At 48.0% G+C, this 17202-nt stretch overlaps 1 protein-coding gene across 2 annotated transcripts in view; it reads left to right on the plus strand.

Annotated features, from left to right (window-relative positions):
* LOC142011603 (adhesion G protein-coupled receptor F5-like) overlaps nt 1–17202 on the plus strand; it is a 73733-nt gene that overhangs the window by 32693 nt on the left and 23838 nt on the right. Inside the window, exons 3-8 of one of the 2 annotated variants that reach the window (XM_074991357.1) lie at nt 4525–4588; nt 8286–8447; nt 11541–11714; nt 12973–13088; nt 14998–15056; nt 16861–17009. In XM_074991357.1, the coding sequence (XP_074847458.1) occupies nt 4525–4588; nt 8286–8447; nt 11541–11714; nt 12973–13088; nt 14998–15056; nt 16861–17009 (724 nt within the window). The remainder of the gene's footprint in view (nt 1–4524; nt 4589–8285; nt 8448–11540; nt 11715–12972; nt 13089–14997; nt 15057–16860; nt 17010–17202) is intronic. The other variant, XM_074991358.1, reaches the window with a different exon arrangement.

Raw genomic sequence — 17202 nt, forward strand, 5'->3', positions numbered from 1 at the left:
ACCTGCCAGCTGTAGCCCCAGGATCCTTCTTTGCCCCTGGGAGCTATTCCGCTCTTGTTGCTCATATGTAGCCTGTCTCCCTTTGGCACTCCCCCAACTCCATCACATGCTGCTGCTGCGGGGTGTCCCACCCCCTCCTCCCGGGGGCCCCTCGAGGTTCCGCTCCCCCCTGCCCCGGGGATGGGCCATGGCACTGTCATGCGGGGTGGGGGGCGGGGCAGGGGCTGATGCACTGCTGTGAGGGACATGGCCCTGCTGTCCTTGGGACCATGGCCATGTGAGCATGTGGGGGGCCCTGGACACATATCTCTTACCCCCGCCCCTCAAGCCCAGGGGTGTACACCAGAGGGGGGTACCTACCTGTCGGTCTGCTCCCACGGTCCAGAGATCCCCGGGGGGCGGAGGCCCTGCTGCTGCTCCGGGATGGCAGGAGGAGGATCTGCAGCCCGGATTCTGCAGAGGAGGAGCCCCCCTCCTCCTCCTCCTCCTCCTCCTGCCGCGATGTCCCGGGGGTGGCCTCCGGGGGCGGGGGGGGGCGCCCTGGGGTGCGGGGCTTGCCTCCGGGGCGGACTCCGTCTGCAGGGCCAGCTGGGGCTCGTCGGCCGAGGTGTCAAGGGTGGCCGGAGGGGAGGAGGTGTGCCGGGGGCCCAGGATGTCCCTGAGCTCCCTGTAAAAGGGGCAAGTGACGGGGGCGGCCCCAGATCGGCTGGCCGCATCCCGGGCCCGGGAGTAACCCTGCCACAGCTCCTTCACCTTACTCCTGACGTGGTCAGGAGTGCGGGCAGGGTGACCCCGGGCAGCCAGGCCGTCGGCCAGCCAAGCGAACGCATCCGCGTTCCGCCTCTTGCTCCCCATTACCTGGAGCACCTCCTCTTCGCTCCAGAGCCCCAGCAGGTCCCGCAGCTCGGCCTCTGTCCAGGAGGGGCCCTGCTGCCGCTTCCCAGCCTGGCTGCCCTGGCTCCCCTTGGGGGGGGTCCCCTGTGGGCGCTGGGGGGGCTGCCGGGCAGCCATCGCAGCTGGGTGGGGGGCTGAGGTAGCTGCAGGCTGGCCGCGTGTGCAGGCTGCAGCCTGCACGTTCCCTCAGCTTCCTGCACAGGAAGGGAGGGGGAGGGAACCTTTAAGGGGCCGCTCCACGCGGCCACCAGTGAGCTGAGGGGCTGGAGAGAGCATCTCTCAACCCCCCAGCTGATGGCCGCCATGGAGGACCCGGCAATTTCGACGTTGCGGGACGCGCAACGACTACACGGTCCCTACTTCGACGTTGAACGTCGAAGTAGGGCGCTATTCCGATCCCCTCATGAGGTTAGCGACTTCGACGTCTCGCCGCCTAACGTTGAAGTTAACTTCAAAATAGCGCCCGACGCGTGTAGCCGCAACGGGCGCTATTTCGAAGTTAGTGCCGCTACTTCGAAGTAGCGTGCACGTGTATACGCGGCTATCATGTGCCAGCAATGCCCCACTGCAATATACATTGGCCAAACTGGACAGTCTCTCCATAAAAAAATAAATGGACGTAAATCAGACATCAGGAACAGTAATGTGCACAAGCCTGTGGTGGTGGGGCGGGACACTTCAATCTCCCTGGACACAGTGGCAGATTTAAGGGTGGCACTCCTGAAACCAAAAAATTTCAAAAATCAAATGGACAGAGAAATCTCTGAGCTGCAATTTATTTGCAAATTTGACTCCATTAACCAAAGATTAAACAGAGACTGGGAGTGGCTGGCAGCTTACAAAAGCAGCTTCTCTGCCTGGGTGTTAATAGATCCCCATCACACTCTGACAAAGGCTCATATCCCCCTGTCTGATCTGACTTGTCTTTTCCTCTTTTGATATGTACTACTGATAACGGGCCATTTCCACCTTGCTGAATAGACCTGGAGAGCTCTGGCCCCCCCTTTTACTGGGACCCCACTCTTTAAATACCCCTCTGAAACCACTCCCCACTAATGCATCTGATGAAGTGGGTCTTTGCCCACGAAAGCTTACGCTCCAAATTATCTGTTAGTCCATGAGGTGCCACCGGACTTCTTGTCGTACTGATCCTGGGAGACCCAACCAATCCCTTGCTCCCGTGGCTCCAAAGCTGGGCACTGGACATCTGCACAGCAGGAAGAAGCATTTGAACAAATCAGTGCAACAGGTGCAGAATGATGGTTAAAGTGCCTGTGGCCATTGGAAGGGGTGTTCGTGCAGTCTGGTTATTAATTTGGACCTCAGTGGAAAAAAAAAATCCCAAGATCTTAACTGTTCACCACGTGCTTTGTAATATCTGTGAAAAAAAAGAGAAAGAAATTTTTGCTAGCCTGGAGAGCAGAGTGGATCACCTGGCTGCTGCTTTTGAGCGGTCAGATTCCATGAATACAAGAAGAACTACACAGGGATCTGTACGGCTTGTGGTGCTTTGAGAGATTGTTTCAATAATGATCACCCCAGCAATGTATGTGGTTTCCTGTGTTGTTCCTCTCACTCTGTTTTTGGCACCCTTGTCTGAACTACACTGTGAGTGAATCATGGCAAATGCACTGCTTGCTATGATCTCTGAATGATATGCTCCCCAATCTCCTCCCTGCTGCCCTCCCGGAGCTAGGAGTTCAGACTCCAAGCCCTCATGCCCAGTACACTAAGTACTCCCTGGACAGAGCTAGGCAAGTCTCTGGCCCCAGCAGCATGAGCAGAGGAGGTGTGGCAGGGTTCACACTCGAGATGCTGCATGCTGATGAGCTGGAGCCTCTCTGTGCTCATTGCTGGTCTCCTCCAGCCTGACTTCGCTCTTTGGCTTCTAGTCAGCACTGTGCCAGGTCCCTCTGGTAGCTCTTCCCCCATGATCTAAGTGCTTCTAAATGTCCACATTTCTTCAGCTAGATCTGAGCTGTGCCTGCTGAGGCCCTTCTCCCCACAGGCCCAGGCCATCCACCACCTCCTGTTCTCTGTAGGAGAATGTTTGGAGCACGGGACCAGCATGCTCAGGTGGGCACTTTCTAGGTCTCCACACCAACGGAACAGGAAATGATCATTAAAACTTAGCAGTCCTGTCAGAGGGGAGGGGAAACACAGATACGGTGGTGATGAGACCACATAAGATCCTTACATACATAAGTGGGGAGGATTATTGTGAAGTTCTGTAAGTTTAAATGGACAGTTTTATCCTATTTTGTCCATAGGGTGTGAGTAGAGCCATCCCTGGTGTTCTGCGTTTCCAGCCGTTCCAGGTGCATGGCAGGAGATGATCTGATTTGATTGGCTCTGTAATAAAAATGAGATGGGATTCTGTGTCAATTGTCTGACATTGTCACTGTTGATTGTCATTGTCTGACAGGCTGGAGGCTCTCAGGTTACAAGGACATCTCACTTGGTTGCTCATAGTTGCTAAATCCCTTTCCATCTAAACTCCACATATAACTATGACCACAATGCTCCTTGCAGCGGGGCCAATACTTTTTGCTGTCAAATTTAACGAGAGTGCGAGCAAACCCAGTCACACTGACCTTTCTGTACAAAACAGTTTTTTTTTGTACCATAAATTATTGACTATAAATGAGCTAAGATTTACCTACAAAAGTGGGTTACATTACCACAAGCGTACAATTAATGGAACCTTAAATATGATCACATAGTGAGTAACAGCATGATCTTATTACTGTAAACTTTGTCACTCCTTTCCCCATGCCCTCTGTGGAGTGGGACTTTAATTGGTCATGTCACTTTTTAAACTAGGGTACAAAACTCTTTGGCTCTATCTACACTAGGGTTGTCCTTCAAAAGAAGGTCTTCCGGAAGATCTCTTCTGAAAAAGCTTCTTTTGAAACAGCGCATCCACACACAAAAAAGTGGATTGAAAGATCGATCTGCTCTGTTGATAGAGCGTGGTCACACAGCCCCTGCTCTTTCCAAAGAATGGGCCTGGGATTGAAAAATCCAGTGCGATGAGGACTGTTCTGTTGAAAAAAGGGCCCCCGGGGCATCTACACACATTTTTTCCCAAAAATATCTTTCAGAAAAAAGGCACTCTTCCTCATCTGGGAGAGGAAGATGGTCACCAGAAGAAGAGCCGTGTCCTTTCAATTTCAGATCAATAGAGCACATTTTGTGTGTAGACACTCTGTGTTTTTTTCAAAAAGACCTGGCTTTTTGAAAAAAAAAAAAACTTGCTAGTATAGATAGAACCTTTGAAACAGGGAATATGTTTGTGTATCTGTTGTATAAAGTACATAGGATGCTTTCACACGCAAAGGACCCCAAGACCATGTGCTGAGCCTCTGTGCAAGAGTGAATTTCACCCTGGGAGACACTTAAGGAGAGTGTGCAAGTAATCAATTAAAATATAAGAGCATAAGCAGAAGTAAGTGTATTAGCATGAAATCACTGGTGGCTTTTAACCCATGTAAGTGTGTACAAAACACGATGGACAAAACTTTTATCTGATACAGACTGGCAGAGTTCCATTGTCCTCTCAGTTTTCACCAGCTCAGGTAAAATAAACACAATAAAATAAAAGCTCAGACAACTGCTTTCTTCTTCCAGCCAGCAAGTGAAAATGGAACGGCCAAGAATGTCCCAGGAGAGCTGCACAGGCAGAAGCGAAACGGTATGTAAACACTGGTGTCACAGCAGGTTTCCTTTTGACATCTCTTGGGATGTCATTCCTAGACATAGCGAGCGGCAATGATCGAGCGAGCATGTGAATCACTGTGGTGCAAGCCTGTGGCCAGTCACAGTGGAAAGTGACTGAACTCATGGTACTACGTAGCCGCTCCCCAAAGGGATGGCTTATACCTCCCGCCTTTCCTGACCTTGGTCACGTGGCATAGCTCTGCACTGCACATATGGGCAGCGGGTGAAGTGGCAGTGTGGGGAGGCTAACCCCACCCCCCATGTCCTCCCCTTCCGCCTGAAACCCCACTCCTACCTCTCCCTTTTCATCTCCTCTTGCACTCCCTGACCACAGCCCCCTGAGCCCAGACCTGGAGCACAGGGCAGAGAGTGCCATTGTAATGCCCCTAACCCCAGCCCCACACTGGGCAGTGCCACGGCAGTGCCCTCAACCCCAGCCCTGGAGCACACAGCCACAGCCATTCCCTGGTGCAACTCTAGAGCACATAGCTACAGCCTGGGAGCACTCAGCCCCAGCCCCCCAGCCCCCAATACCAGCCCTGGAGCACACAGCCACAGCTGCCCCCTAGTCTCAGCCTGGGAGCACACAGCTGCAGCTGATCTCCCCCACCCCCTCAAGCCCAGCCCCAGAGTGCAGGGCAGGCAGTGCTGCCAGCAGCACCCCCAATCCCAGCCCTGGAGCAGGCACCTGCCAGCCCCAGGCTCCCCAAGTCCTAGGCAGCAGGCTGCAGGCTGAGCATGGCCAGGGACACGCCAGGCTATCTGGGGGGACACGGCCTTTCCTGGCCTATGACATCTACTGCCCTTGACTGCACACTAAGGATGTTTTTACATGGCAGCCCTGAGTTGACCTGTGTGCAGTCAACTTACAGCCACCGCAACAATTAACTGAGAGCCACATTACCCTCCATTTGCTGGTGGGGCTTATTCCCCCCCCACAGCCCCCGAGCATTCCACTGACTGAAGAGGGGCAGCGTTGGGGCTGCAAGCTTCATCGCAGCTCCCTGCCCAGAGCCCAGCTGCCCCTGCCTCTCACCCTCCTCCCGGGAGTGGGCAGGTTCCCCTGCCCCTGCTCCAAGCTCCTGCTCTCTCTCCACTGCTGCTTCTCAGTTGCTGCTGCTTCCATGCCACCCCTGGCTGCTGTGTCGCTGCCGTCACTCTTTGCTGCCCCTTGTGCCCCAGATTCTGCTACTCTGCTGCCCACAGTCCACTGCTGCTTGCTTCTTCTGCAACCTCAGGTTCTCTGGCTCCACCACATATCCCAGCTCCTAGAGATGGAAGCAGAAAGGAGGAACCTCACAGCCACTGAAGTCTCTATGTTGTCTTTCACTGTCTCCTCACAGAGTATAAGGCTTAGCTTCTGCACATGCTCAGTATGGACATCTGCTCAAGGGGAAAACAAAAACAAAGGGAAGAAATTTCAAAAATCAAATGGAGAGAGAAATCTCTGAGCTGCGATGCATTTGCAAATTTGACTCCATCAACCAAGGATTAAACAGAGACAGGGAGTGGCTGGCCCCTTACAAAAGCGGCTTCTCTGCTCTGGAAGTGCACAGCTCCACATTAGAATTTGACAATGGGCCACATCCCCCACCCACAACTGATCTGACTTGTTTTTTCTCCTCTCTTGATGTATACTACCGATAATGGGCCATTTCTACCCTGACTGAATAGACCTCGTCAGCTTTGGTCCTCACTTTTACTGGGACCCCCACCTCTTTAAATACTCCTCTGAACCCCACCCCCATCCCTGCACTCATGCATCTGATGAAGTAGGTCTTTGCCCACAAAAGTTTATGCTCCAAAATATCTGTTAGTTTATAATGTGCCACAGGACTTCTTGTTCTCGAAGATACAGACTAACACAGCTACCTCTCTGATAAAAACAAAACAGATTCTCCATTGAGCTTGTCTGCTCTGCCATTAAATATTGAAGAGGAGCAGAGTCAGGGGTGACTAGACCTCTTTAGGCAGCCACTTTAGAATTTGCTGTCCTTATTTCCTCTCATTGGCATGAGGATTTGATACCCCCCAATTCCATGCACAGGTGGCGCAGCTCATTTTAGGGTGACTCCCTCTCTCAGCAGACGCTAAGCACAGTTCTGCTGCCCTTTCGTCATACAAGAAAGAAAAGAACATTGCATTACCCTGCATTCAAACATAATTTTTAAATTAAAGCTAATGTTAAAATTATCTAATGTTCAGGTTAAGGTAAACAAAGGCTCCATTTTGGGAGGGCAGGGGGGCTGCAGCCATGTGTACCAGGTCACTGCTTGCTCTTCTTCCCAGTCCCTTGACTTGACACAGGTCTTGAGTGCTTTGCTCTCACTCCCAGCTAGTGAGGAGAGAGAGCAGAGGAGTAATTCACACAAGCTGTATACTTTCACCTCACTCCTGACAGTCAGGGTAAGGGGAAGAAGAGCAAGAAGCAACCTGGTTCATGCAGCTGCAGACCCTTTTGACCTCCCAAATTGGTGCCCTTGAAGGGAAAAGAGATCATATATCTGGCTTTAATTGGCACATGGTGCTAAGTCTGGTTTTTTAGGCGACAGAATCTGTAAATATATAAATATCCCAAATTTCGGTAAAAAATGTCGCAATACAGTTTAGATATTAGCATCCAAATATTTGGGTCCAGACTGCATAAAGAGTAGCTTGTGGAAAGCAAATCTAGCAGTGAGACTGTCACTCAGGAATGGAGAAGTTTCTGTTTGTTGCCCTCAGTAAACACAGTCCATCAGGGAAATACTTCAGTTACTGTCCCTACTTCGCACCACCTCATCCGCACCCCAGCTCCTCACTTCTACTGTTGCCAATATCTGGTGATGTGTTCGAAATAAATGTCCCTGATGGCATCTGATACTATGAGTGCTATGTGATTAGACTGATCATTTTGGCAAAGCAGGGCCATCCTTCTGTGCACCTTGGCAGAGTAGGTGGGCCTATACAAATCTGGTCTTCTCCTGAAGCCTTTTCTCCCAGTGTGTCACTAGATGTCAGGGGAGTGCTCTTTCAGACTCTCATTATACAGGTACGTAAGCCAAGTAAATAATGTGAGAGGGGGAATGAACCCCTTAGCAGATCTAGGCCAATGGATATTTACTCAGGATTGATAAGATTCTAAACCGCTAAAATAGAGTTACTGTTACTCCCAGTGACTTTGTATTCCCACTCAGAAACAATGACTGGTCCCTCTGTCAGCAAAGCAGGAAGACAGGACAAACACATGGCAGAGCTGCTGAATAAGGCTTGGTCTACACTAGTCATGTTAGTCAATTGCAGATATGCAATTCTAGCTACAGCAGTTGTGTAGCTAGAATTGACTTATCTGTAATCAACTTACTTGGCCATCCTCACTGAGGAAGATCGACGGGACAGTTTCTTCCATTGACCTCCCTTACTCCTCATGATAGAGGAGTACAAGAGTTGACTACTGACCTCTGATAGGTTGATTTCATGTATTTCTACCTGGCGCACAAAATTGAACCCCAGAAGGTTGACCCTGAGTGGATTGATCTTCTGGGTAATGTAGTCATGGCCTAAGAAGGGCTAATGTTACAGTTATTTGCCTTAGCTAAATCTCTCATTAGGTCTTGTTAGAGCACAGGTGCTAATCTGGAGCCTTCAGATATTATAATGTAATCCAGCATATCCATCCTTTTTCTTTTCAGTTGACCGTCCCCCTGTGGAATACACTGTTGTCATTCAGATCAGTTTTACAGATTCATCTCTTTGGAAATCCATGACAAATTATGTAACAAATCTTAAATTCCCCATCCTAGTAAACACTGCAGAAGCAACAATGAACATTTCAAGGATCAACATTGCTAGAGGTGAGTAGGCTGCTCTTCCGATGTCCTGAACAACTCAATGGTTTGTCAATTACTGGACTGCCTTCACATTTGCACATACCGATTAGTGAAGGCAGAGTGGAGTCTCTCACCTACTAAATGGAGAAGAGACCAGCAAAAGAGAAAAATTCACAGACAGTGGCCCTTGCTGCTCTTTGCATTCCACATTTACAGAACACTGACACTGCAGAAGGAAGGGAGGGAGCCTAAGAAACCCTGAGCTAAAACATTCTGTTATGATTTAATGCCACAATACTAAAGGTATTACGATTTGCTACTATGTTCAAGGAAGCAGCAGTTCTGATTTTCAAAGTGTTTACTTCCTTCTAATGACATTTGGGATGTAAATCACACACACTTCATAGCCTATTTTTCTTCCCATTCCAGTTTCAAAGGACATTATTAGCAGGCAAAGAATTAAACAACCTTTATTTCCCCAGTTGCTATTATATAACACGCTGTGTGTAATGGGTGGGATCACAGGGGATCCATTGGGGCTGTTACCAATGTGCTGGTTATAAAACTGAGCCAACCTACCTGCCCTCTGGGGCACCCCACCACCCTATCCTGCTGGGACAGCTCTGGTCTTCCCCAGCCAAGGCACAGAGTTGGGGTAACAGTTCCCCAAGAGAGCAGCACAGATACGGAATCAACTCAGCTCTGGGAGGTCTCAGCTATAGGGCTGTTGATAAGACCCTGGAAAACAGACTCAGAGAGGACCAAACCCCCAAGTAAATCCATCTTATTATGTATAAAAGTTTTACACAGAGAAAGCAGATAAGTTCATCCTCTTAATCAATGCAAGAGAGATAAACACAGTGTTTTCTCTCCCCTGCCCCCCATCCAGGTAATGATAATTTACATTGGGCTTGATAATAAACAGAAGTGTTTTTATTAAGTATAAAAAGAAGGATTTAAATGATTGCAAGTGAAAACAGACTCATAAAAGTAAATCACAAAGCCACAATAAGCAAAATACAGTAATTAAGCCTAATACACTATAGCTGTGCCTACACTACAGAGTTCTGTCAACAGTTTCCCAACAGAACCTCTATCTACAGAACACGTCCACACCTAATAAAGGCTGCACCATCAACTCCCTCTGTTGTCAGAGAGCAGCCAGACTGCCCAGGCCTCTGTCAACAGACCAGCCAGCCAGAAGCTCTGCAGACAGGGCAGACAGGCCTGGTGAACCGGAAGGCCTCTGCAAACAGGCCTGGTGAACCGGAAGGCCTCTCTGTTGACAGAAGGCCCCCTGGTGCATCTACACTAATTTTTTAGTTGATATATAGAATCTGTTGGTGGGGCGCTATGCCTCATGCAGTCAAGACAGAACTCTTCTGGGAAAACTGCTGCGTTCTCTCAAGAGATTCTCAACCAAATGCATTTGTAGCATGGATGCTCCCTAGTTTTGTTGACAGAAGGTCTCTTCTGTCAGCAGAACTCTGTAGTGTAGACCCAGTTTAAGAGAAATTGTTTCAGCAGTGTTCCTCACCCATTGTCCTTGGTTCAGGTAATATCTTTCAACACAGAGTTGTTCTTTCTCTCCACGGATTTCTAGAGTATGCTGGTTTCAGGTTTCTTCATGTGTATCCTCTTGAAATGGGGAGGTAATTTCAAAACCCAGCTGAAGACAAAAGCCTTCCTTTCCTTAAATACTCTTTCCCCAAGGCAGGGACCCTTTGTTTAGTCTTCCCATCCCTATGGAAGAATGCCAGATTCAAGATGGATTCCAGTGGAGGGGGTGTGGTCACGTGTGGGTGTGACCACCCACAGTTTGGGCTTACAAGAAAACAAAACCACTTACAGATTGTTATCCTGACTCCCACACCATTATGTTTCCAGTATATCAGTAATGACCCACATAAGCTCATTTAGAATTATAAATACATCCACACGTCATATTTCTAACTCCACATACAAGAGTGATACGTGCACAGAAATAGCATACAAACACTCAGCATGCTGTAACTTTAAAAATGCTGTGTGATGCATTTTACCTGAAGTGCCTTTGAGTTATGCATACTCATATTCATAAGCCAATTTTGATAAATCATGGGCAGTCCCCGTGACACCGTATATTTGCAGTTATGCAACACCTGCTTTTTTGTTTGTTTTTAATCTCCAATCAAGGAGCACTGAAAAGACGTGTACTAGTTCCACGTGTGTTTTGTCCACGTGATCTTGTTTATTCAAAATATGTTGTTAATGCTTTATGGTGTTTCATTGAAAGTTAACTTTGATTTTTATCAGCCAGTGTCTCAGAAATAGCCTAAAATGGGTTTATGCTCTTTGAAAACCAGGACTTAAGATTTTTCATGACATAAAGTATATATGTCTTGATCATTTTTCTGATAGTGCCCACTGAAATTATGCTGAATTCTGAAGTTCAAGATAGTGATCAGAATGTTATCACTTTATGATTCAATATCTTGCTAGAAACAAACACTACAACACATAATTGAAAAGAGTTTAGATGATATATTCTGTTTTGTTTTAGCCTAGGCAGTTTGCAAAGCCTCTTACCTTAAAAGTATCACTGCTGTCATAGATCTGCAGGGCTATTTCAACATTCTGATCCAAGCCTCAACACAACAGATGCAAGAGTTTGAAACAGGGTAATACGCAGTTCATTTCCAGTGCAGCCAATAGCCACTGTGGGTCCTGGAGCACAATGGAAATGAGGTCCAACTCTGACCCCGGAACAGGCAGGACCAAGAGTGCAATGGGCAGTCAACCCTAATCGCCACTTGAATCATGGTGCTGGCTCCCCCTGCATCCTGGTTCATGCTGTATATTGAAAACAAAACATAACTCTTAGAACAATGAATCAAACTTAGTCCCTAATGACACTATCATCACTTCTTATTTAACTGCTTGTAACTAACATAACAGGATTCTCTGGGCAACAGATACTTACACTTATATCTTGCTAATGAATGTGTAAGGTGCAGAGCTTATTGTATAACCTTTTGCATACACATCCTGCAGGGTAGACATATTTAAGGGAACACCTTGCTATGCAAAATTTTATGAATAAGACACCATCACCACAGGCTTTCTGTTTTATACTAGTATGCAGTCCCAGCAATAATAGTGTGATCCAGTGTTCTTGTGAAGGTGGTTATGGATGGCCAACTGCAGTATGTGGTGCCAGCTCAGTCTGCCCTAGTATCATCCCAACAGAAGAGGAGATATGTGGCTGTATCATACAACTGCCTTCTGAAGGATCCTATTTCCACCATGGAAGTAAGTTGTGCTTTGCCTCATATAGCATGAAATATAATCAGGAGACAGACATGATCTTTATGCATCAGTGGGACTGTCTGAAATGTGACTTATGGATCAAGCACAATATACTCCAGCTGTTATTTTTAATAGGAAAGTGTGTCCTGAAAATTACGTCTCCCAGCATGAAAAGGTCCACTAGGCTCCATGCAGATCATGGGATAACATTGTTGGCACTCATGATTTTTTCAGGAGTATCTATTTGGTGACAGGCTATTTGGGGTTCTGCTTAAAGTCCCAGCTTCTGGTGTCATGTAATTACATGCTAACCTCAGATTTCACTACAACAAATAAATTTCTAATCCTTGTGATGGCAGAGGAAAGCTTGAAAATATGAGCAGAGTGAGCCCTAAATGCTCAAAAACAGAATACAAACAACAAGAAGCCGCTATTATCTTTTCTTTAATGTCATGATTTATGAGCCAACCTCCTATCCAGATCTAGCATAATCCCAAAGTCTGGAAATATTCAGACCCAGGATATGGCTTTTGAGACATTTAGATCTACAGCTAAAGGCTTGTCTACACGGGCACACTAAAAGTCCTGCAGTTCGTTTTGGCTTCTTCCACATTACATATTGTAGTAGCCAAAGCACACTTCAGGGCTTCCAGGCTACCGCCACACACAGCCAAGTTATTTTGACATAACGGCTTTTATTTTGCAATAACTTTACTGTCATCTACCCTATGCACACACTATTTCAAATAGGACTAAGGGGATTTCAAAGTCTGCAGGGCCCTTTTGAAAATCACCCCATGTAGGTGAGTGGTGAGTGATCAAAAAATGGCACTTTTGAAGTGTCGCAGATGCCATTATGCCAACGAAGTGCTGCATATCATTGTAGCGCCTCATTAGCATAACCTGAAGTGTCTCATTGGCATCCCCCTTTCGAAAGGGGGGTGCTAGTGTAGACACAGCTTTTAAGGGTGGCAGCCCTATTTCAAAACAGCTATTCTGGAATTTCTTGCTTTGAAATAGGGCTGCTATGTAGGCGTACCCTCAGTGTCCACACAAGACCTTACTGCATAGTAGCTTTGCACCCGAGTTTGCTATGCGGTAACATCCCATGCAGACACGTCTGAATTTCAGACACCCCAAAGGTTCAGGTGTGCTGGATCCAAAGTTCTATTTGGGGAAGAACTCACTCTGAAAGAATTTGATTGTTAATGTTTTCTTGTTCAAAGCACTTTTGTTTACTTTTTTGTTTGTTTTGCTACAGATATTTTTGCCATCTCAATAAAAATGTCAGTCACGCTAAATGTCATCTTCCAGAATGATCTCAGGAATCCCTCGTCTGAGCTGTACAGAAAATACAAAAGAGACTTGGAAGATGCTGTACGTCTTTGGCTTTTAAAATCAAACTAATTTGCAAAACCATTTTCTATATAATCTGAGGACTGTTCATGTCCAAATGGGTGGACTTACTTGTGGGATGAGAACATTATCTTAAGTAGGAGGTAGGAAGATATAACTGTACTGGTTGACAATACGGGAGTTCTCCACAAACCTGTAAGATATACAAAAGTTTGGCAAAGGGGGAACATACTCTGGCTTTGGTCAAACATAGTAATAGGAAAACCTAGGTCTTATCAAACCCCTTACCTCTCTAGATCACAGACCTCTTCACAAAGTAGGTCAGCATCTTTATGGCTGTTTTACTGATATAGAAGCTGAAGCATGCAGAGAATAAGTGGCTTGGCCAAAACCATATAGCAGTAGAGCAAGGTGCGGAGCTAGTCTACAGAAACTAAGCCACTCCACACTGGACAGGGAAAGATGGAAGGAAATAGTGAGATAGGCATCAGACACCAACAGGCGCTGAGCCCACGGTTATTGATGATGATGATGATGATGAAGGAATAGAAATCAGGTTTTCTGAAAGACCTCGTCCAGTGCTCTGTTAACTAAGCCACACAACCTCCGCTGGGCATAGCTAAGATGCCTGTGAATGGATGACAGTACCTTCCACATCTGATATATTCATCTGGCTTAGATCCTCTCTAGCTAGCCCCAGTGGCAGAGGTAGGGGCCATGTCACTATGTCCCAATCCAGACTAACACAAAGTTTGAAAGAATTCAGAGCCAGGGCACTGTTCCACCTTCTTCTGAACAGCAAGGCCATTTGCGACAGCTCCAGATCTGAGTTTAAATTTCAAACAGCCCGATGGTTTGGGTGTGTTTGGATCCATCGTTCACTTGGCGCAGGGTTGTTTAGTGGCTTACAGAGGTGAGTTAAGGGTCTTTCTGTAGTTCCTAGAGAGCACATCTCAGAACAATGCACCATTTGGCACAAAGTTGAATCTATTAATTCCTTAAAATTTAATATAGTAACTACCTTTCTGGCACTCTCATCACTCCTCTGACGATATGTGTATGCTGCAGGCAGAGATGTGACTGCTGCTGCGCTACCCTTAATTGAGTTACTGCTGCTAAAAATAGATGGGTTGATGTGGTGCCAGAGGCTTCAAAGTGGTCTGCACAAGCACATCAGAGACTCTAGATACATACCTACATTGCTAGCTCACACGGAAGCACGTATCTTCAGCTCTATGCCGCCAGTCTGAGGCATGGCAGTGTGGGTAATGCTAGCAGGTGTGTGTACCCACATGGCAGTCGTGTCTCAGACTGCAGCATAGAGCTATCCAAAGTCAGCAGCGGGTGTGATGTGCAGAAGTATTTAGGTGCCTAACTTCCTTTGATATCAGTGCTTTTAGAAAGGTTTCTATGCAAGTCGTTACCTTGGGGAGCCTAACTGTCTTGAAAAGGCTGGCTTTTGGCATATGTGTGCCTTAGTTTCCCATGTATCCAATAGCCATAATAACACTCTCCACCTCATTGTGGCACTGTAAGGATAAGTACATTAAAGATACTGATTCAACAGTAATGCTGGCCAGATAAGGACATCAGGTAGATAGATTCTCAGTGCAAGCAGGAACTGGCTCCCTCAACTGCGAAATTCCTGTTGACTTCATCTATGCACATCTACGCTTAGTATTTAAGGATCTTTCAGGATAACAGGCACTAAAAATGTCAGCTTATTTGCCCTCATGCTAATCACCATCAGCCTGGTGTAAATCATAGTGTAGAAATGAAAGGAGCCTCCTTGTCTCAGAGCCTGCCTTCAAGCTTTCCATTCGCTGAAATCAAATCATCTCTCCAGTTACCAATGATAAATTTGAAGCTTCCAGAAAAAAAAAAACCATACAGAGGTTTTCCATTGTGCAATATATTTTTTCCTTTTCAGTTTATTGCTAGCTACAAATCTTTGCCAGATTTCATATCAGCAAAAGTTACCGGATTCAGGTAAGGAAACTGCTTTTGTGTTGGTTTTCTATTTCAGACCATCCACCAGCACCACCAGGGTTGGGAGGAGGAGGTGGGGGATACAGCCCACACGGTGACCCTATGGGACCCAAGGGGTGTGCAGCAGGAGTGGCTCGCCATGGAGTGGAAGGCCTGGGACCAGGTGGCGGCCAATCTGTACACTCTGACTCAGGCAGTGGTGAGCCACCTGGCCCCAGCCGCTGCCCCGTCATGCGCCACTCCTGCACCTGCCCTCCCGCTCCCACCGCCACCCTCCCACACTCCCCATCCCCTCCCCTCCCACCCCTCTTTCAGTTTCTCCTGTGCCCCAATACGCCACCCCATTAACCCCCACACACAGCAGCACCCCCCCCACAAGCCTGACCTTGAGGCCCTGCTCCCACCCCACCTCCCACCAGCCCGCTTCATGCACCTGGCCCACACATTACTGGCCAGGGCCGGCCAGCTGGAGGCCTCGCCCCCGCACCCCCCGCTACCCCTGTGCTGACCCTGGTGAGATAGTGGGGACTGTGCCCCAGCTGCCCCCCACCTCCATGTGCCGCTGGCTCCAGCCCAGCCCTGAAGGGGACCCCGGACACAAGGAGGAAGGGACAGACGCGCACAATGGGGATCCCGGCCATCAAGCCCCATTGAGGGGTAGGGTCCCTCACCTCGAACCTGGCCCCCGGGACCCACAGGGTGCTCACCCAGGGCCACTGTGCCCCTGTGAATAGTACCCCCCGGCCTTCCATTAGCTGTTCCCTCTCCTGCCTGTAAATAGTTCTCTCCATCATGGAGGGGCACAGTTTATGTTCAGTAAAGAGTTTATGATTGCTTTTTACCCTCTGTCCTCTCTCCATGTGTGGTGGTGGGTGTGCATGTGTGCAGGGTGTGTGTGTGTGTGTGTGTGTGTGCAGGGAGAAGGGGGTTACCATGGCACGTGCTCAAAGGCCTGGTGCAGGGCCTCTCATACCTGCACCCCATCCTGCTGGGCCTGGCAGCAGGGGGGCTATTTATACCCACACTCACCCTCGGCGGCCCATCCCTGCATGAAGGGCTTGTGTTTCACCTCCACCAGCTTGTGCAGAGTGCAGCAGGCCCCGACCACTGCTGGGACATTGGGACGGCCCACATCCCACCTAGTGTGAAGGCAACTAAAACATCCATTCTGGTGGCTGAATGTCCAGTCTACCATTCAGACACTCATTAAAAGCGTCCTGGCTAGGCAGTGTGTGCCCTGTATGTGGCCTCATCAGCCAGGCCTGCAGGGGGTAGGCCACATCCGCCGCGATGCAGGGTGGCACTGTGGTGTCCCTGATGGGGAGCTCTCTCCGGGGGATGAAGGTCCCCTAGGCCATGCAGCGTCCCAGCCCTGAGTTCCAGAACACCCTGGCGTCGTGGGTGCGGCCGGATCAGCCCATGCAGATGTCCTGGAAGAGACAATTAGCGTCGGCAAGCACCTGCAGGACCACTGAGTGGTAGCCCTTGTGGTTTACATAGGCCCTGTATCTGTGCTCCGGGGCCCAGATGGCGATGTGTGTGCCATCCAGGGCCCTGAAGCAGTACGGGAAGCACTTTATCCCTGAAAATAGGACTAAACTCATTGGTATGCTTTTGCACTGAATCTCTGCCCAGGAAGGAATTTCACCCAATGGGAAGCAAAAGGTAAGTAACCTCATTAACATTTCCCAGAGAGGTTGTAGAGACTCAATAGTGGTTGTTCACAGATCTGAGTATCAGAAATGTTACCTAAGTTCCAGGTTTTAGACTCAATACTCTTTTTACAATTCTTGTCTCTGTTTAGGAATGGAAATGTTATTGTGGATTATGAGGTCAAAGCTTCCCCAGAAACATTCACCCAAATTGAATGTGCTAGCAGAAATGTACTACGCTCAATAGATGCATCATATAAATTAGACCCTAATTCTTTTCTTTATTCAATAGAAATACCAGGTAAGATTTCAGCTCTAGTATATGTGCTATGAATTTTACTTTAAAATTTGTGAACAAACATTTGTAATACAAGCAATATTGGGAAGAATAATTTGTAGAAATGCCCAATACCATTAAGCACTTGGAATCAGGTGTTCAAAGCAGCTCAGCTCCCATGGAGGAAATGAACAAGCCAGTTGTGCTAGCCTGTGCA

This window comes from Carettochelys insculpta, chromosome 3 (genome assembly GCF_033958435.1).
Source record: "Carettochelys insculpta isolate YL-2023 chromosome 3, ASM3395843v1, whole genome shotgun sequence".
In the NCBI taxonomy this organism is placed as follows: domain Eukaryota; kingdom Metazoa; phylum Chordata; order Testudines; family Carettochelyidae; genus Carettochelys; species Carettochelys insculpta.